The 21,704-nt window shown below is 37.2% G+C and overlaps 1 protein-coding gene across 2 annotated transcripts in view; it reads right to left on the reverse strand.

Moving 5' to 3' along the window:
* The window catches only part of LOC139960788 (centrosomal protein of 41 kDa-like), a 26,587-nt gene extending 5,179 nt beyond the window's left edge, over nucleotides 1-21,408 (reverse strand). Inside the window, exons 1-11 of one of the 2 annotated variants that reach the window (XM_071959330.1) lie at nucleotides 21,266-21,408; nucleotides 17,392-17,455; nucleotides 16,135-16,182; nucleotides 9,461-9,522; nucleotides 7,469-7,517; nucleotides 6,409-6,556; nucleotides 4,637-4,785; nucleotides 3,319-3,386; nucleotides 2,243-2,357; nucleotides 1,060-1,222; nucleotides 605-657 (exon numbers count right to left, since the gene is read on the reverse strand). In XM_071959330.1, coding sequence (XP_071815431.1) covers nucleotides 605-657; nucleotides 1,060-1,222; nucleotides 2,243-2,357; nucleotides 3,319-3,386; nucleotides 4,637-4,785; nucleotides 6,409-6,556; nucleotides 7,469-7,517; nucleotides 9,461-9,522; nucleotides 16,135-16,182; nucleotides 17,392-17,455; nucleotides 21,266-21,307 — 961 coding nt within the window. In that variant the 5' untranslated portion in view covers nucleotides 21,308-21,408. Of the gene's footprint in view, nucleotides 1-604; nucleotides 658-1,059; nucleotides 1,223-2,242; nucleotides 2,358-3,318; nucleotides 3,387-4,636; nucleotides 4,786-6,408; nucleotides 6,557-7,468; nucleotides 7,518-9,460; nucleotides 9,523-10,148; nucleotides 10,982-16,134; nucleotides 16,183-17,391; nucleotides 17,456-21,265 lie in introns of those variants that run through there. The other variant, XM_071959331.1, reaches the window with a different exon arrangement.
* Nucleotides 21,409-21,704: the final 296 nt, after the last annotated feature.

Below are 21,704 nucleotides of genomic sequence, written 5' to 3' on the forward strand. Positions count from 1 at the left end.
ACTTCAAATCAGAAGATTAAAACCCTTATCAGTAATTACTTCCCCATAGCAACCATCAATGCATTTGCTAATCTCCACAATGCATTCATAGCAGACTTTTACATGGTCTTGCCACCTTTGCATATAAGAATCGGGCAGAAGTTGCTACAGACATTAACAGCTGTGGCCTGGCACCAGGCAGCTACTTACACTTTCATGAGAAGAGAATATAAAAAGGTTTAAGCGCATTGATACCAAAGTTTGCAATAGTTAACCTGACAGAATCTGATGACAAAATCTGAATACGGTTGTGAATTTAGAAGAAAGAGAAACAAAACCAAATTCAGTAACGATTTGGGTTTAGAAATATTTCTTGGAGAAGAAGTCTTTGAAGAAACCCCTAGGGGGTTGACTGAAAACTTGGATAGACTAAAACACAACTGAAAGTTAAATACTGCAAAAATTGCAGCATTAAATCTAGATTAGCGACTTTTTAATTCAGGAATGGGTTCTAGATATTGGTGCATATAGATGTTAATGAATTGTAGTGCATGAAAAATAGTAACATACAAAGATAACAGAAAGATTGCTAGCAGTTACAAAATGAAATGAAATGTTTGCTTACTTCCAGTGTCACTTGGTAGTAAAGCCTCGTCTAACAGATCTCTCAGCCGATTAATATGTACGATGACGTCAAGGTTATAAATCTCTTAAAAGTTTGCTTCTTGGCATTCCCAACTATCTCCTTGGCGACTCATATTTTGATCTCCGGCCTAGAATAGCCACAACCCAAATTCACCCAATATATATGTAGTCCAGTGATTGATGATTTAACTGCACATTACTGAGTTGATTGTAATTGATAGCAGGATGACTGACAGCTAATAAACAGCAGCAAACACACATCATCTTGGGAAATAAATCCCTGCATATGAAAAGGGAGACGCATAATGTTGGAGTACATAAAAACATGTTGCTCACCCGTCACACATTTATTTGGTTTTCCGCTACCCAGCTCATGACCCACCATAATTTATAAAAAACCAAGATTTCAAAAATTTAATAATGAAATGAAAAAGGATATCATCAGGAGTAAAGTCATCCTGAGAGGCAGGAATGTCTTGCCGAGGAGTTTCGTTGCCCTTTCTCCTTCCGAAAGAGGGAGGCTGGGGAGGAACACAAGATGCTGGAAGGGTACCGGTGATAAAAGAATGAGGATACTTCTGGGCTGCAACTTTCAAGCCTAGAAAAGGGTTAAGCAAAAACAAAGATAGCTGAAAGCATATCAAATCATGCGATAAACAACTGAACAATTTAGACCCATCACATCTTTTACTCTGGCAAGTAAGGAATCTGTTGGTTACTTGGAGGTTAGAGGTGTCACTGTCACAATTGAGGCTAGATGTGTCACGGTCACATTTGAGACTAGAGTGTCACGGTCACATTTGAGACTAGAGGTGTCACAGTCACATTTGAGACTAGAGTGTCACTGTCATATTTGAGACTAGATGGGTCACTGTCACATTTGAGACTAGAGGTGTCAGTCACATTTGAGACTAGAGGTGTCACGGTCACATTTGAGGCTAGATGCGTCACTGTTACATTGAGGCTATAGGTGTCACTGTTACTTTTGAGACCAGAGGGGTCACTGTCACATTTTGAGGCTAGAGGTGTCACTGTCACATTTTGAGGCTAGAGGTGTCGCTGCCACATTTGAGTTAGACATAGCTCTAAGATGCTATGTGGAGATGTTTGTATCAGGGTCAACATTGCCTACTAAACAATCATGAGTGGTATGTACAAAGCTGAGAAATTTTCTTAGTTTCCATTTTTTTCAGTTTCTTTCATATGAAAACAAACAAAATTGCCTCACATATCTTTTGATTAATAGTTAAATCTGATGAGTGACTAACATCAGTAACAGAACAAATAAATTGTCTTGGAATTTTGAGCAAAAATGTGAGTTAAATTCAGTTTGTGTTTTTTTTTTTTTGTGCTTTTGGAGTATTAAATTGGCCTTACTGTTGCACAGAATGACCATATTCATTAGAATTTCCATTTGAGAAAATATACTTCAAGATTTGACAGAAGATGGGCAGCTATAAACAATTAAGGTACTTAAAAGATTACACAGCAACTTTACACAGTAGCCTAGATACAAATCAATACATAATATGGATTTGTCCCATGGCGTACAGTCCATTCATATTTCTACTCGGTTAAACAATTGCACATAAGAGAACAATCAATATTTGAGTCTCACCACCGGATAAAACGAAGACGTTATCGAATCCTCTTTGTGCAAATGTGGTGGCAGCTTTCGTAGAAATCCTCTCATCTTCGTCATAGATGACGATCAATCTTCCTGGTTTATTTCTCTGATCAGTAACGGAGTCAGGAAAAATAAACACAGAGGCAGATATCAGGCCATTGTAATGTGTGGTGGCTTATTATCCATACAGACACACTGTCTGTATGGTATTAATTCATGTGGATGAAACGCCTAAATGATACCGTATACTAATAGCCTTTACAAATTCACTTACTATATGATGGCATGCCCTAAACATAAACACTGTCAATGTAGGAGCATATTCCCTACACAAAAACACTGCCTATATGGTAGCATGCCCTACACACAAACACTGCCTATAAGGTAGGATGCCCTACACACAAAACACTGCCTTTAAGGTAGCATGCCCTACACAAAAACACTGCCTATATATGGTAGCATATTCCCTACACACAAACACTGTCCAGTATTGCATGTAGCAAAATGCGCTACAAAATGGTCAAATTGCTATACGAGTTCCAAGATGTATAGTAATTTGTACACAGCAACACATAGTATTTCACAACAACGTGACAGAGCCTTCACTGCCACATAAAGTTGGGCACTAACTTAGTACCTGTTGCCTATATGGTAATACAGTGCATACAGAAGCAATACCTATAAGGTAGCACATCATTTGAAACGGTAACATTTGGTAGCCCCACCTACACAGAAACACTGCCTGCATTACAGCATATATATGATATGTTCCCATATCGGCAAGGCTTCTCTTTAAGGTAGGCATATAGGTAGTGAACGTGATTAAGACATTCAAACAAACATGTAATAATATTGACTACCAGTCTTACAGCTTCCCTGGGTACCTACTCAACTCCCCACTGGATAAAGGTGTTTTTTACAAACTTCACAACCATCACCATGGTTATACTAGATGTCACACAAACTGTCTAAAACTTGTCAAACCTAAATGTGACCTTTTCCTTGATTTTTCTTTTCTTTATTCAGTGTTTGCATCATCGCTAGTGATGAATATGACTAAAGGATACATAATTCAGGATGTCATTGGTGTAGTTATTGACAGCTCTTGACAACATGGCAGCTGGGTAATTCTTGGCTATAGAGAAAGACAAATACCAAAAATCATTATTACAAAAGGGTTTCCAAAAGGCCATGTTTGAAGAGCTGATAGGAAAAGTTCAAAACAATTGAATCATTAGATTTAATACACAGACAAAAAAAAAACACATCTTCAAATAAAAAGAAGGACATTATTAGTAACTGCTAAAAATAGGTTGACCTTCTAGAGGTGAGGGTGTGGGTGTGCATTGATGAGCAGCATGTTTAAGCAAACACACAAGGTTAAAGTTAAACAAAAGGCTAATTAAAAGGCCTGCTTATATATACACAGGTGTGGATATCAGTATAGCTGCCTTCCCAAACATTGATATGGTCACGTTTCATCGCGTTTGAAATTTCATGACTTGGTGATCATATGGGATGCCTGTTTTATGACTTAGTGGCGAGGTAGCAATGTTTGGTTTATTAGCTACAGCTTCCCAGCAGTAAACCTGCACCGGCAGATTGGTTCATATCACTCATTATCACAAGAAACTGGTCAGACCGCAGCATATGTTCTTTTGAATTAGACACAGAATTTACGCAAGGGGTACCTACAGCAAGCGTACATAGTCATATAATTACACCCATGTTTCACATATCTCTGACAATATTAAAGTCAGTGAAGATTCAGTTGTAGATTTTTCTTTTGCTCACAATGACAAATCATTTTGGAGTCCGAAATCAACCACATGGATCTTCAATATCTGTTAAATTATATATCACATTTAGAGCCTGAGTGTTGATATGTTTATATTTTAATAAAAGGAAAACCTTTTAGATTTAGAACAGGTTAATTTGAATGGTTAAGGTTCAATTCAATTATGAGTTTTCAGAGCATACCAGGAGGTAATTAAATGTGCAAAAACAAAACAAAACTACCCCATCACAAAATGATACAGTTTTGATGTAATTGCAAAGATTATCCATAATCTTTAAAAGCACAATGATGAAAAACCAACAGAAAATAAAAACCTCAAAAGGATACAATCCAACACCTGGTGTGCATGACAAATTTGTATCAAATTTTGAACATGCTATTTTAAGAATTGAGAGTTGCATTCATGGTTTACAGTGACATAGCCAGCCACACGTTTAGGAGTATTTTCTCAAGAAGAAGAAATTAAAATGATATTGAAAAGCAACTGGCACTGAAGGTTATACTTTCCTTTAACAGTCTATCAGATATCAAAATAATCTGCACCAGCGATCAGCCTGTGATCTTATAATATTCATATTTAAACTAACCTGAAATAATGTGACATTTTTCAAAGTCATCTTGATCTCTGATATCGAGAAGCAGGTAAGGGACTGCGCTGGACGGATCGGAACGAGGCGTTGAGAGATCGTCATCCTCAGGGTCATTGATGTTATATTCGCCGACTCCACGAATGACACTGGTAGTAGGAAGATTAAAAATTTGATAAATTTGTATCAATTTTGCAATCTTTCATAATGTGTACACAATTACTTGTACAAAAAAATTATATATTGATTGATGATTTTCATGTAATATCAAGAAAAACAAATAGTTATCTTGCAAGTCACTGCAAGTACCAGTAGTATGTTCCAGCACAGTGTTGTAGCTAGGAGAAAGTGAGTGCTGGCTAATTTGAGGAGAGTGTAGGCTAATTTGTCTGACGATGGCGAGCGAGCCAGCCTGCGAGTATAGCGAGCCCTCCTCTGCGTGAGGTCCAGGGGCCCTTGGTGGGATTCGAAGGGCGAAGCCCCCAAAGCTACAGGGTTTTAGTTGATTTCAATGGCTTTAGGTGGCTCTATTCTACCCCTATTTTTTCATCTGACAGTCTTTGTGAATAGCTAAAATTAGGTATGTTATTCAATACACCCTACGCCCCACCGACATCAATGAACGTAACACCCTACGCCCACCGGTATCACTGAACGAAAAAACCCACCCCTAGTAAAGCCCTCACAAGTCACAATTACATATTAATTATCATTGTAATTTGTATTGTACGAGGAAAGGCTTAATTAATATGATTTTGCATCACAAATTCTGTATTTTGATTTCATTTAATAAAAGATTCACTGATTTTTGTGACGGTCGGTAGGAAGCTTGAGTGGCGGTCGGTAGGATGCTGCTTTACTCTGAGAGCCGGTCGGCCAGCACTAGTGGCGGTTACGCCCGACCGGCGCCGACCGGCGTGGCTACAACACTGTTCCAGCATGTAAGAATATTCCTTATTGCTATGGTTACAGCTTATTCACATAGTCTGACAGTCAGTACTAGTTGAGATGACTTTTTGTTGCCACTAAATCTTTCCTCTATCTCACTTGAAAGCTGTGCACTGTCACAACAATATATATATATATATGTCAGTTTCCCTTACAAACCTATATAAGCTCAATAACAAAATGGCTTCCAATTTTTCTACAACTAAATAAGTTTGTAATACAAGGGGTAAATGGGAGGTGAGAGGAGTTGCTAAAGTACTATGAGAGCATAGTGACAGTTACATAATAGTCACAGCTATAAGGAACTAGGTGATGCTATATTGCTGATGTTGTAACATTTACTAAAACTTAATATACATTACAACTTTTGTTTTCTCCAACAAATTTTAAGACATTTCCAAAGCTATAGTATGACATGATATGTATCCTTATAACAATGTCTTAATAAGACTCCACCCCTCTACTGTCATCAACTCGGCCCTAAATCACCCCTTTTCCTCCATCTTTTGTCGTCTATTGCATCCAATAAAGTTACCTTCCAAGGGCATCTTAGAGCCCCTTCCCCACATCCCTCCGGTTCTGCATCATCACCTGTTTCTAATAATAGATGAGTTGTTTGGTGAACGTGTGCTGAACATTTTAAGTTCTACTTTGATTAATTAATAAGAATAATAATACCAGATAATACAAACACTGTCTGATGAAGAATGCTTTCCTAAAGTGTTTCAAATTCCGGGAACCCCCTCCCCCCCCTGCCATTATCCCTGCCTCCATAATAAGCTGGAGTGGAATTGGCATGTGATGATTTTCATGTTTCTTAATACCTTTGGAGGGTCGACCTTGATGTTGATATTTCAGTTAAGTCCCCAATGTCTCCTCCCTCTGTTATTGCCAGAGATGGCACAGGACTCTGATGGTTATTCCCAGCCTGGGATGGACTTGTCAAATTACTATCATAATCATCATCATCATCTAACAACAATGAGAAAAATATGATTTATTACATACCAAAGAGGTAACATTAATCTAATAAACACTCTATATGTTTAACATCGGTATGGTTTAAAACTATCAAAAAGAAAAAATATTCGTTTGACATTTCCAATTTTAAAGTAAGCTTATTATTTCTGTACAAACAGATTTATTAACGTAAACCTCACTATGTTTGCAATGTTATACTTTAATCCGAGCAAATGATCGAGGACATGGTACATTTAATTACTTAATGCCAATTAGTGTCACATTAATCCAGTACTTGACTCAATCTATCTTAATCATTTAACTTGAAATATGCCCATCTGTCCAAACAGTTCTTGGTAAAACTAAAACATATTAACAGCATTTCATGGAGCTAATTTACACACAGTAAATAGAAGAGCAACGCGGTGAAAGTAATTAATTTTAATATACATGTTTGTCAATTACACCTTTCAGAATAATTAAGTACTACATAACATATTTGTATGTACTATAGCACTCATTGCTTTTATTAGAATGTGATTTGAGTTTGTAGAGAGCATGCTATGATTGTCTTTAAAATTTATAGTTTATAATTTATGTAATTTGTGAACTGAAGTCAAAAATTAAAAACCTACAATAGCTGGTTTTTGTCTGTGGCGTAAAGTTCCCTCTCAATCGACTAGCTTCAACAGAGTTTATATTCCAAGCTTTGTTGCATACATTTCACAAGAGATATTTGAGAAAGTCTGTCATAATTTTGAAAGACTATATTACCAATAAAACTCAACCTACCACACTGCTATCATATGGATATACCTAACCTAGCCTATTTAAACACGAGAGTTGCATAATGATGCTTAAGTATCGCTTAATTGCTAATAGTTATCAACATCATCATCATCATCAGATTAAAGTTTTACCCACCAATCTCGATTCCTCCGTCCATCTCCTTCATGGAGTAAACCTGCATTACCTGTAAAAATGGAAAGAAAAAGACAATGTTTTGTCGGCTCATACCATGTTTAATAACTTACATAAAGCACTCACAACAATAACCCTCTTGACCCAGCTCTCGATGATTATGTAACTGAATTTGAATGATTACATAACCATTTTTATGATTACATAAACTTCTCACTTCAGGAATCCATTTATAAAGAAGTCCACAATTGTCCGACCTTATTGTTGTTGATCGTTGAGTTAAATACTTGAAGTCGACGTGCAAGAAGCTAAACCGGTCACCATTTACGTCATCATTAGTCTCCCCGGAGAACGACTGATTGTAAGTTGTCAATTAACGGTGATGCTAAGAGACTACCCGCAAAATTTTAATGGAGTACACTGTTTAGTGCAAATCATGTGCTGGAGCTAATGCACTAATAAGAAGCTAATTAAGGAGAATAAGAAGGAGCTCTAATAGGAAAGAGCTAATGCACCTTAACAAACAGACTTCAATCTTTCAACAGGGTTTCTATTTATAAAGTACAAACTGTTCAAAGAAAGCAATGTACCAATCTTAGTACATAGCTGTTTTACACAAGTTTATAAATGAAATTAAAAAAGTTCTATGTCTGTCAGCCTCAGGTCACCAGTTAGGATTTACAGTTACAAACACTTTCCATATTTAAATAAAGAAGGGAGAAAAAAGGATTATTTTTTATCCAAATATTAACTTGGGTTCAAGACAAGTTTGGTTATGAAATTGACACGTTATGCAAGTATAGAGGTACTGTACCAGCTACTTTATGAACAGTGCCTTTTTTTTATGCAGGGTATAATGTATATTGTATTGCAAAATCTCTGCAACCATTACAAAAATGGAAAGAATGCTTCAGAGCTTTTGTACACCGAAGGATACTATCCCAGTATAGGTACTTTCAGGATCTTGTAAGGTATAAGCAGGCCCGGATTACCCAATAGACACTGTGCCCAGGGCCTACGAAGAAAATCGGGACCTACAAAGAAACTGGATGCCTACGAAGAAACTGGGTGCTTACAAAGAAAATGGGGGCTTACAAAGAAAATGGGGGCCTACGAAGAAAATCGTGGCCTAAGAAAATACACAAAATGTGTACATTGGAGTGTATGATATACTTTTTTCCTTGCTTCTTTGAACTATAAGAAGTGGGCCGTATATCACTCCTACATTCCCCAAAACTTGCAGAACAATTTATTGGCTGGTTCCATTAACTGTTACACAGTGCCATGAAACTTTTAATTTATCCATTTTTATCTTTATAGATCTGCAACTTCGCAAGGCCTGGGAAGTGTCATTTCCGGCAATCTAGGAGGTATTTTTGACAAAACAATTTGTCCTGAGGTACGCACCAACCCATGGTGATGCTTCACTTAGAAGGTGTCGAAGAATTTTACTTTCACGCCTTCACAGGCCTAGTGCCTTGAACCTACGAAACACTTAATCTGAGCCTGGATATAACGTTCGTAAACCTGAAAACTGCTGCACAAAATATGAACACTAAAATGATTACCCGTTAAAGGATGACTTAAGACACAAAATTAAGTTTAGATGTTTTGCAGACTGGTAACAACCACTGCTATCAGTGCAGGCTGAATTTCAGTAACACTTTTAATTTCTGAGGAATGCCCCTTTAAGCAGCAGATTTTCATCAATTAAAGTGACTGAACTACACAGTCTAGTACAACAGACCATTAGGTCAGTTCTTCACATGCATCACAAATTTCAATAGGAAAACATAAGACTTTCATGGCTTGTTTACAATGTTTACATGATTTGTTTACAATGTGTTATAATGTCAAGGACAAATGATATTGAATGTCACTAATCAGAGCTCTGTTCTTTACATGAAAAGAACACATGTATTTTGTTTGAGTTATTGGAATTTATGAAACAATGAATTAAAATCAGTTTAAGAAAATTAAGCATGGTTAACCTACCAAAGTCACAAAGGTGGAAATTTTGATCCTTTTAAAGATTTCATCCTTTCGGTACCTGTAATCTATGGAAATAGGAAGAATATATAAAAAAGTGAAGTTTTATATGGAAGCTACTCATTTTGAGGACTAAAACAAAATGGTTACAAAATTAAGAGGAAATCAGAAAATCGCTGACTGGTGGATTGTGTGCTTCATTATTGAACCCCCACCCCCATTCCAATCTCCCTCCACCATCTATTCCAATCTCCCAAAACATTGAACAGAAAACTGAAAACATTGAAATACCCAGAGTGTGAATTCCACCTACGATCTTTTGTTTTCATCCTCGTTTATTATCAAGTTGCTGTACAGGCAATGCGCCTACTACATCAACTCTAACAGTTTGGACATAACCTAAAACCTAAGCTTTCCTCTAAAAAATGATACCTAAATATGTTGGAGCCCATTAAGGCAAGAAATGGATATCTATGTACAATATATGCATTTCTCCTTGTCTTCCTCTCCAACCTCCTCCCCACCCCTAGCCCCACACATATCACCACTTCCACCACATCCAACAGTGTATCACATTTTTGTGAACTATTCAAACATTTTGTGCAAGCTCTCTCAAGTTGTAAGACTGTAATTTGTGGATGTGGAAGATAGGCAAAAGAGTATGTATACTCCTACAAGCTCATACTGCACTTACCCCCACTACCACTAAGTAGCTTCTCAGTGAGCAATTCTAGCTTAGACGCTCTGGAAATATAAATCCGTTTTGCTTTCCTTTTGTTCATTCGTATGATGAGACGAGGGCTACCTTGACCTTGTTGAGACATTGCACACAAAGGTTTAGGTTGAATCACAATGTCAGAGGAGACAAAATTGTCGTCAAGTTTATACAGGTCACACAATCTTGAACTGATTAAAGACACAAACTGGATACGTCCAAAACGTCTTCCAAATAAACTATGAAAGCTGTTTAAGAGTACTTGTATACTGTGTATGCCATGATATAATGCTTACATAAATCTTGAACAATAAAAACCATACTTAACACAGAGTACTTTCTTGATGAAGCCTTGTGAAAATGATGGAATGATCGGTCAAATTTTTCCCCAAAATGTGTCCAGGAAACACTCTAACAAATCCTTGTCCAAATTGACAACTAAAGAGGCTCACATTCATGCATAAAATTATGAAAGTTGAGTTGGAATATAAAGTACAAAATTTCCTTTCATGGAAGAAGGATTAGTAAATTTGTCAACACGAATATAAATCAAAATATCCGACACAATCCAAAACTGAAAGAAAGGACTGGGGTTCTCACGATGTGTCTCAAACTTTCAAACAATCTTCCGTCGGAATTGAACGTAAAACTACCTGACATTCAAAATGTTTTTAAATAACATCATTAAATACAAATAATTTCAAGACAAGAAAATCTGCTTTATATATTTTATCTGTACTCCTAATAAAATTTATCCAAACTAAATGAGTTTCCAAAAACCTGTGTTTCGTGAAACTTTTTGTTCTCTCAAGTGACCAATCTTCAAAAGGGTTTTAAACAAAGTCTCAAAGTACACCTACTGTAGGCGTTGTCCAGTACATAATAAATACATGTAGTCCCTTACAGCTTGATATTTATATATCTCAAAGCTCTACCCAAGCGGTAAACAAAGATCCTCACATTAGGACATGTCCTAGAGATTTGTTGACGGAAGGGATCAACAAACAGTACAAAATAATCCACACAGGAGCTTGTGGATTGTTTATAAACCTCTTGGAAAAGACCCTTGTTCAATAGGCCTACATCAAAAAAAGAAATGTCCCAAACGATTATGAGAAGCTCATGAATGTTTACATCACAAATGAATCCAGAATGACGCCGATCGCTATTTATCAGAATGTTAGAAATGCTTCTTTTTTTTCGAGAGAGATCAATATTCGTGTCGCTTTTCTTGTAGTATTACTACTTCAAGAGTCTCTACGACCAGTGATTCTGAAGACTGACAAGTGTTTGCATAAAACGCAAGGCCTGAAATTAGCCTAACAAAGAATACGTTTACACAAGATCCCGATCTAATAAGAAGACAATGTGTTTTGACATTACATGGATTTTTCTTTTCTACTCCCTTAAGGGGTTCTTTAGAAAATTACACTCTGTTGTTGAGTAAGTGAAGAACAAACAGTCCCATTTCCCTCGTCGTCCAAGAGTAATAAGGCTTCGTAGTTGCTGCTTGCAAGGCAGTAACCATGGAAACAATACCTTTGGACTTTTCACTCCATGACGAAGGAATCGAAAATTGTTGTTGATCTGCCTAATTTGAGTATAAGGTTAAAATAACATGTACATCTTTTGCTTTTCCCTTCAGTTGTTGTCTTGTTTGTTCTAATCTTTTGATGAAGAAAATGACTGATTTTGTGCAGACTAAGATGGTGCAACAAGTTAAGGAGAAATGTGCAATGGTTTGGTTGGTTGAAATAGGAGGTGTCTATAAACTAGTACTATAATAATATATTAAAATACACACTACAAATGTGTTTTCAACAGCAATATTAGTTAAGAACTGAAATGAAAGCCCCTCATACAACATTCCTTACAACATTCATGATGGAATGTTATTAATAAACATTATTAATGTAGCCCCACAATCAGAAGCAGCTAAACTCTTCCATTGATAAAGATTTTTTGCAAGTAGGATCAGTTTTAGTCAAGAAAAAAATTAAAATTGAGTAAAAAAGAAGAGTACATCCTGGTTTAACCAGGATTTTCCTTTCACTTGAGTGTGACATTTCTCATTTGCATATATATTATGAAGAGAACAATGTGATTATCACGATGCAATTTACAATAGAACTTGGAAATATAGCTTGAAAAGATCCAAGTAAAATTTGGCTAGAAAAGGATTGTGACCAGCCACCTACGAATTACAAATGATGAAGTCAACGTCTATTTATTTATTTATTTTGTTGTTGTAAATTTTGGATGATGTAATGTTCATAAATATAAATGAAAGCAGGGAAATTATATACAAATTTGTAAGAGTCAGGGAACAAAGGTGTAACGGTTAGACTGCACTGTACCAACTAAATAATCCACCCTTAATTTGTGTGTTATCACGTTTGTTTGGTTTTTTATCAAGGAATGAAACTGTGAGTGTAGCACTTGTTATAAGTATTTATACAAGAAGCTTATAATCTTTGGTGCAGGGTTTTTGAAAAGTTTTAAGCAGTGATCCTAAAAATCCAGAGAGCACAAAGTGAACTTGCACCGACGTTCTTCATGCAATATCTGCAGTCCAGACAAAATAGTTTGCAAACAAATCAGCAGGGCAAACGGAAATTGCAAGTAACACCAACCCACACACAGACATGCAGACAGACAGATAGACAGACACAAGACAAAGCTGAGGTAAGGCTCATATGAAGCATCTATCCAACGTTGATAAAAACAGCCATTTCGTCAGAGTTCTTGGTAAATTGGAGTGGAAACTTGAGATGAACTGAACAAAATTACCACCAGCTCAAAATAAAGAGTTCTAAACAAAGATCTTCTCAATTTGAATATTAAGTCGCCTCAAAATTTGGTGACTTCAAAATGTGATATCATTTCAAAGGCTATAACAGCACCCTCTAAAGCAGGGTTGTCCAGCATACGGCCCGCGGGCCACAGTGTGGCCTGCCGCAAGGTCCCGTCCGGCCCGCCAACCTTATTAATTTACAAATGTACTTTTACCCCGGAATTGTTTCTTGATAAATTTGAGAGATCATTATATCTCAATATGAAGATTGTTTTGATACAGATCAGAAGGCTTGTGAAGTGTCATTTCCTGCAATCTGGGGATCTCTTGGGTGATTTTTTTTTCTTGCACGCCACGCGCCAACCTACGGTGGCGCTCCGCTTGTATAGTAACTTCCTTTCCCATACCCCCTAACAGACCCCTAGCAGGGCCACTGAAATTTGCCGCTCTGGCACGAAACCCTGGATATGCCACAGGAGCTTGTAGGCTCATGCGGCCCCTCCTTTATCATAATAATTCGAGGTGGCCCTCCTCATCAAAAGGTTGGACAACCCTGCTCTAAAGTTTATCTCTGATTTAATTTCACATATTGACTGATTGCATGTAAATGCAAACATCGACACCAGCTGAAAATTTTTAGAAAAAAATATGTACAAATGACAAACATCCCTGAACATAGCTGGTTAAATAAACATATCAAAAACCTATCATTCTTTTGCAATATGATGCAATTTGTCTCGGACCACTCATGTTATAGTAAACATGCATACAAAACAAATCAGCTGTTCCCAATGTTAACGGATTAAAACAACTATGTCATGAAAACTGTGTCAACCGGCACAGTTTTAACCATCTGTCGACAAGGATTCTTATGTCTTATTTGGTTAGCTGTTGTTGTTTTTTTTATATTTGATGTAGAATACATAAAAGTAATCTCAATGACACCAAATTTGAAAACTATCATCGGTAATACCGACACTCTTTTAATTCAATTAAGCAGATTTCCATTTATGAATATAACGTGTATATTTCGGCATCAAATATGTTCACTTAAATCCAGGTGCTCTAAGAATCTTAGAAATATTTCTAAAATGCGGTTTTATCTTACTAAGTCTGAGTTAAGCATTATTGTCCAATCCATGGTTATTTTGTAAATCACTTTATTTTGGTATCAACCAACATTTATATGATCAACTCCAATCTGTTCAAGATTGATATATGGTAAAAGTAGATATGATCATGTGACTGATCTATTCCATGATCTCCATTGGCTTAAAATCAAGGAGAGGGTGTACTTTAAAATAATTTTGATTGTGTTTAAGTCTGTTAGAGGACTGGGTCCTAAATATATCCATGATATATTGGTAACCTCTGACCGTAGCAGAAATACGTTATTGATAGAGCCTCGAGTTAAATCCTCGTATGGGTATCGCTCGTTTGCCAAGGTTGGACCTAAATTGTGGAATAAGCTTCCTGACAGCCTTAAAAAAATCCAAAATGCTGCAACTTTTAAGAGGCAATTAAAACACTACCTATTTGTCAATGGTTCTGATTTCAGCCAGAATCTCGACCAGGTTTAACTTTTGTATCGTTACTTTGAGATTTATTTAGTTGTTTTCCAGCACAGCAGAGCACAAAGTTTTCTGTAGTAGTTGTGCTTATAAGCCTTTATTATAATTATTATTATTTTTAATTATTGTAATGCACCATACATTATATAATGTGTATATAATGTAATGTAGCCTACATGGGCTGTACAAGTGGTACAGCAATCCCGATCTGACTAATGTGTTAGACTAGGTTGTACCATGCTATGATCGTGCAAGTCGGTCCTGTCTGATGAACTCAGCATCTTGTCAACTTGCACATGCTTTAATATGGTGAAGACGTTACCCTGGGTAACAGAAGTGGCTTCAGTTTATTGGGTTACAGAGTACACCTAATGTAGAATTTTATTAAACATATCGTCTGTATGTGCGATAGTCTGCTTACATACAAGACACTCAGTCGTCCGTTACAATGTGAGAGAGAATCAGGCAGCATGCAGGGTTTTTGTTAAGAAATGAAGTAGGTGGGTCAAGTTGAAAATTAGGCGGGACTGTCTGTACGGGGACATGGGGGAGGGGTCTAAGGGGAGGGGGTCCCCCTTTGCCGGAAAATTGCAATTTAAAAAGTCTCTAGATGCAAAATGGTGCAATATACAGTTGTTTGGTTAATGATATTGCCCCCTCCCAATCACCCCTTTCTTCTGTCCTATTTTTCTTTTTTTCTCCTGAATTTTTTTATTAACACTCGGGTCATGGAGCCTAGAGAGGTAGCTATGCCACTGAACCGAACTTAGCAAGGGTGTGACGCACTTGCTGCATCAAATGAAGTGCGATCATAACAAAATGATAATAGGTCTACGGTACCTACAAAGTGAATAGGATTTTACTGCCAAAAAATACCCAACTAGGTCTGTGATAGAACCTTCTTTTTTTTATTCAGCTTTTATCTCTGTTGAGCAACAATTTGTATGTCAAGAGAAGCCCTTCGCCTACCTCTACTCTCACCCACCCCTCGGCCTCATCTCCTCGACCATACTACTAATGTTCAACTTCTTGTAGTTTTTACCAACAGTTAACTGCTGTGACAGTTTCAATCACACCTGACCTGGTTGTGGGTATTTATTCCTCTCGATTTTTTTCGTCATTTTTTTTTATTTTTTATTTTATTTTAATTTTTTTATTTATTTATTTTTTTTATTTTTACTGAGCGTCGCAAAGTAGCCGGGTCATGTACGTGCAGTAAGCGGGTCATTTGACCCGGGTCCCGGCTACTAACGAAAACTCTGGTATGCACTGTATAATCATAACAGACCCACCATCTGACAACCCCATCACCCTTCACAAAGACTAATATCACTCTCAAGAGTGTTTCCTTATAAAAAAGAATAATATAAATGAACCTGTCCATTCATTCTCCTTGTATCCCTACCCAATGCCTTCCTCCCTCCCCCCTTCCCATAACCACCCCAAACCATAATTCATCCAGTGAGAGAAAATTCAACAATTACAACAACTTCTCACAAAATGTTGGGTGACATTAGGATCTTCCTAACATACAGTACTTTTGAACCCTACAAAACAAAGCAAAATCTGCATTTGTAAAAAGTCAAAGTATTCCACTTACTCTGTCTAATTTCTTCCACTTTTTCCATGTACTTCGACATGCTTGCACCTGATGACCAAAAAATAAGGAACAAAGAAGAAGGAAACAATAAAATATTCATCATCCACATTTGAGAACCTAATGTTACCCGAGAATTATTGCTCAGGTTGATCCGTAGTTGCTATTTAGCAGTCCTATTCATTAACTTAAATGAATTCAGCCGGTTTCAATGTTTTGTTTAGCTGTGACATTATAAGGATCTTTGTCACTCTCTACATTTGACAGATGAAAAGAGGACCACATTCTGAGTATCCTGGCAAAAAATAGCCTTCAATTCCGAACTTACTCTTTTTCGAGATATAACCAACATTTGAAGCTGACATGTATTTGCGGCAGAAGTGAACTTGTAGCAAACAGGCGGGATGTAATGGAAGCATATATGTTAATACATTTTGCTTTATGGGTTTCTTCAAAATTTAGTTTAAATATTCTACTTCAAGATTGGGATGCATCTCATTATGCATAGACTGCCGTCATTGCTATATTGTTTAACTTCACATCCACTTAGGTGAGGTTGTAACACTATCCAATCCAAGGTCAAATCAATGATCTCAAAAATATTGTAAAACAAAACAATAAAGCATCTTCACACGAGTTGTGGTTGATAATGTTTAATTTGGTTTTGACACACTCAGGCCGATCAAGTGTTGTTCATAACATGACAACAATTTACGAGACTTTTGACACATCTTAATTCAGCTTGACACAAGACTAAGATTCAAACATGAAATAAATAACATTAATGATAATTTTAAGCAGTCAACCTTTAAGCACACACAGGTTACGCTGTGAAACTGGGTGCAAACAATATTAGAAAATGAAATTAACTTCACAACATACGGTTTATAATCTGTAGTACTCTGTCCTATACACACCAATATTTTGCCTCTAGAGGCATTCAACATTCTCAAAATCAAATTTAAATGCACAGGCCAACTAGATTTGTAACCAGAAGGCCAACAGTCATGGTAATATACTTGCCAAGGTTTATAGAAGAACATTTAATGTAAACGCTGCACATACTACTTTCACGTTCGACCTCTTCAGGCAGCAATACAGTCCTGTTACTCACTAGTATAAATTACAAGCTTTTTTCAGACTTTGACCCCTGTTGACCTTTAACCTCAACAGTAAATCAGTAGGTGTATTTCATTCTGCTAGATTGATCCAAATGTGCTACAAATACTGTATGAACTTCAACAAGCTTGTTTACTTTACCTGTGTCAAGTCTTGAGCGTACATGGCTGTACTTGGGATTAGAAGGCACTTTCTTGTTAAGAATCTGCCAAGAAATGAAAAAAAAAAAAAATTTACAGCGTTTGGATTCATAAGGTGAATAAATACTGTCTTGAAACACTAACAAATGATCACAAAAAATGCTCAGAAGCCTGAAGATCAATATTACAATGATGCCAAAATAAGAAGTGGAAACACAGGCAGAGTTGCAGAACAAGATTCAAAATGCCTGATGCTATAAATTTGTTGCACAATAAATTCATCAAGAATTGCCAAATAGCAAACTGAGAAGGCATTATGAGGAGTATATATAGGTCCAGTAGGTAGCTTCAGTTCTAGGCTGTAAAACAGATTTTCATCAACATATCTATTTTTGAGCAGTACAGTTGGTTTGGTGGTCTTATGTTCATGCACCCTCAAGGGCATAGGAACCGGGGGGGCTGGGGGGCACCAGCCCCCCAGTGAAAAATATGGGGGGCGGAAGTATCATTCCGCCCCCCCGCTCCGCAAGTCAGAAAACCCCTTTTTCATTTCCAAATGAGAAAAAAATATCATTTGGAGCACCAAATTGCATTTAAGGCCAGGTGAAAATGCAAAATTCTTTACAAAATGGAGTGGGAGTTGAAGTGTGCTATATTGCACCAAATTGCATCTGAGGCCACCTGGAAATGCAAAAAAATTCCAAAGGGGAGGGGGTCACCCCCTCCCCTTAGACCCCTCCCCCAGACCGGCCATCAGTCTTCAGCCCCCCCACTCAAAAGTACCTTCCTACGCCACTGTGCACCCTTGCATAACTGCAAACTTCAAAATTTAAAATGATCTGGAGCTCTTTTGCACAGGTTTTCACCTACACCTTTGACAATGTTGTATGATCATACCTTTCACACTATCACACATCATCAGAGATACAGATTGATGACCAGATATCTAGTACAATGTCAGATCATTATTGGCCAAACCTGTCAGACTTGATTTATGCTGACTTTCTACATCAGGAAAGATAAACCCAACCAGTGAGTTTTCATGACATATTTAAAACGTTCTGTCTCTGCCGATTTTTTATGTAGACTTAACCATTAGTGTTCTATTAAATCTGAGATTGCTTACAACTTGATGATGGCATAGAGTTTTTCTTCCTCAATCTCTTTGTTAGACTTCACTGAGATAATACATTTTTACACATGTAGTGAAGTGAAATTTTGTTGTTTGCATCCTTTGAATATTTATATGTGTTACGTAATAGGCTGTACTGTAGTGTTAGTTGTGTTCATAGCTTTTGCACATGTGTTTTGTTAGTTCTGTACACACTGTGATTATGGCTAGCAGCGTCTCTGCAGAGCTCCGGGGTTCCCCTCGTAAGCCCCTTAGTATTTAATTAATTTTTATTGCTCTCGGGTCGTAAATTGCCCAGAGTTACTCATAATTGGAGTCAGTGAGGAGATGTCCCCCTTCTAAGAGGCAGGGTGCCTCAGGTTTTTTTTCTGGTTATCGGCTTCAGGCTCGAAGCCACTGGTATCCAAGATGGCGGTTCTACCAACATACAGCGCGCTGGCTAGAGAGTGACCACCGATCTTTATGGAGTCTTCATGTCCGCGATCTTACGTGCCACGAGCGTCTTCTTTTTCTTCTTTTCCGCGAGCGAGCTGTACTCATTTTAGTAAGAGATTAAGTCATAAATATTGTTTCATAAATGCTGTATGTACCCTATTGTTATTTAATTGAATTGTAGTTTTAAGTGTTGCCCGTTGGCTTGGCTGCACTTTACTGTACAAAGTACATATGTTAGGTTATGTTTATGGACCTTGGTCCTACGGGTTCGTAGCGTGTTTTTATCGTTAAGCATGTGGGTGCTATTCATTTCATTTATTGCGTACTATTCTACTGTAGTGACAGTTAAGTGTATTGATTATTAATATTGTACCTGTCAAGTACTACTCGCTGTTTAAAGAGTGTATTCGTATTTTGTATTCTGAACATTATTTGATACTGTTGTTAATTAAAATTTTGTCTCAGAGATTGTCCTTTAATCTTAGCCATTTTGGATAACTATAGAGTGACAAGACTCTTGCGAGTTTGTGGGTTCAGGAGGTGAAAATTCCTACTGTCTAGGAACAGTTAGGTGGAAATTCCTTTAATGGTTGCAGCTGGCATGTGTTGCCCTGACCATTATTGAGGTGCTATAAGTCCTCGCCTGTTGGCAAACGTATTGTATTATTTCCAAGTGCGGATTATTTCATTATGCTCATTATACATTTTGTACAGTATTGTTCATGTACTGCTATGTAATATTATTCTTCTGTGTATATAATATTGTTGTTGTTGACTTTAGTTTCACTGAATATCCTCGGTGAGTTATTGCGAGATGGATATTACGTAGTATTGAATATTTGTATAGGTTTTCCCTGAGTTTTAATTAGGTTATGGTCGTAAGAAGTTTATTAAGCCATTTATTGTTCATATGTATATTTATCATTTTGTAAGAGTTTGTAATAAATTGTCAGCCGTTGTTTCAACACAAGAACACTCTTGCATCCTCATTTATCACTTATGAGTTCGAAGCGAAGGACCCTAAATCTGGTAATTTCTCCCGCCATCCAAGGTTCGTTTCACACATTTTACAAAATTGTATTTCTCTTGTCATCCCTACAAATTGCTTTGAAAGTAACAGTTAAATCACATGACATCCAGTGGAAACAGGAGAGGTTCTTCATAATAGATGTTTGCACATCAAAGATCAGCAAAAAGAATCTATACAGACAGCAAAGAGAAAGGACAATTATAGCTGATATCTAAATAGACCTGAAAGATTACAAGTCAAGCAAAATGCCAACAAGAGTGCATGTTTTTAATGCATAGCAATGACTAATGGTTTTTATTTTAAGTTTCAGAGCTAGATCTTCCCTTGTCCCATATCGCTACTAACAAAATCCTTTCTTAATTAACAAAATTCATCTTCCAAGAATAAGCTAATACATCACAATGGAAGGGAAATGTCACTTCTATAAACATGTTACTGATCTGGAACCTTTACAAGTGAGGTGATGTATGAATGTCTCTGTGTGTACTGTGTTTCTGACAGACAATGCAGTTACTGTGAGTGACTGTAAATGTCAAATTTTAACCACTTTCTTCATACTCAATCTTAATCTACAACAAAAACTGCTAAACTTACTGCTGTGAAACTGAGAACATCAATAATGCAAGGTGAGATCCTTTCATAAACAGGAATTATATGGTGAACTTCAAAACATGCGCAAAATAAGGGTAACTATTCCTTGCTTCGAGCAGTTCCGCTCGAGTCTTTTACAAGTATAGGTCTAGGCCTCATTTCATCTAGGCCTAACTTAGGCCTATCTATGTAGGAGCATGATCAAATTCAAAAAATTACTAAAATCACATAGTTGATGAGAACTAAACAACATAGGCTAGTACAACATCAGACAGATTGTCATTACCAGTAAAATCAGACAGTCAGAGGAAGAAACATTACTGCCAACCGTTAAAATAACATGCTTTACATAGTAGATAACCATAGGCCTTAACCATCATCATAGGCCAAGGTTAGCCTAACATTACGCTAGTATTGCTAGCCTCTAGTCTAAGTTATATACGTTTATTGTTAATGTTAGGAGAGTCTGTCACTGCTAACTGGATTGGACCTTTAGCAACCGTGTTGACTATCACTGGGCCTGCATTATGAGACTGCAAATATCCTGGTTCCACGAAATGAAACGGCGACGTTTCATTCTTAATCTTAGGCCTACACCAATACTGCTAAATACTGCTCAATTTAGCTTTTCACAACACTGTGACACCCATGTTATTTTCACGCCTGGCTAACGAATGTAGTGCTTACATCTTTGGATGATTGCCTGGAAGTGGTACGACTTGACTGCATTATAGCTGCTGTAAGATCGATCGCGGCTACCCTAGTAACGGACTGTAAATGTTCAAACTGGAATTAAATTACGGAAATTGTGGAACGAATAATTACGCAATCATATAGGGTGCACATAACTAACCGGAAAGAAATTGTCCCTATCGATTCAATTTTGTTACAATCAGAGTTCATAGCCGTAGGTTTTTCATTCCGTCTCGAATTCAGCCCTATATTTCCAAGGGCGTAGGAACCGGGGGGCTGGGGGCGCCAGCCCCCCAGTGAAAAATGTGGAGGGGCGGAAGTATCATTCCGCCCCCCGCTTCGCAAGTCAGAAAACCCCTTTTTCATTTCCAAATGAGAAAAAAAATCTCATTTGGAGCACCAAATTGCATCTAAGGCCTGGTGAAAATACCAA

The sequence above is a fragment of the Apostichopus japonicus genome, chromosome 20 (genome assembly GCF_037975245.1).
Source record: "Apostichopus japonicus isolate 1M-3 chromosome 20, ASM3797524v1, whole genome shotgun sequence".
NCBI lineage: Eukaryota > Metazoa > Echinodermata > Holothuroidea > Aspidochirotida > Stichopodidae > Apostichopus > Apostichopus japonicus.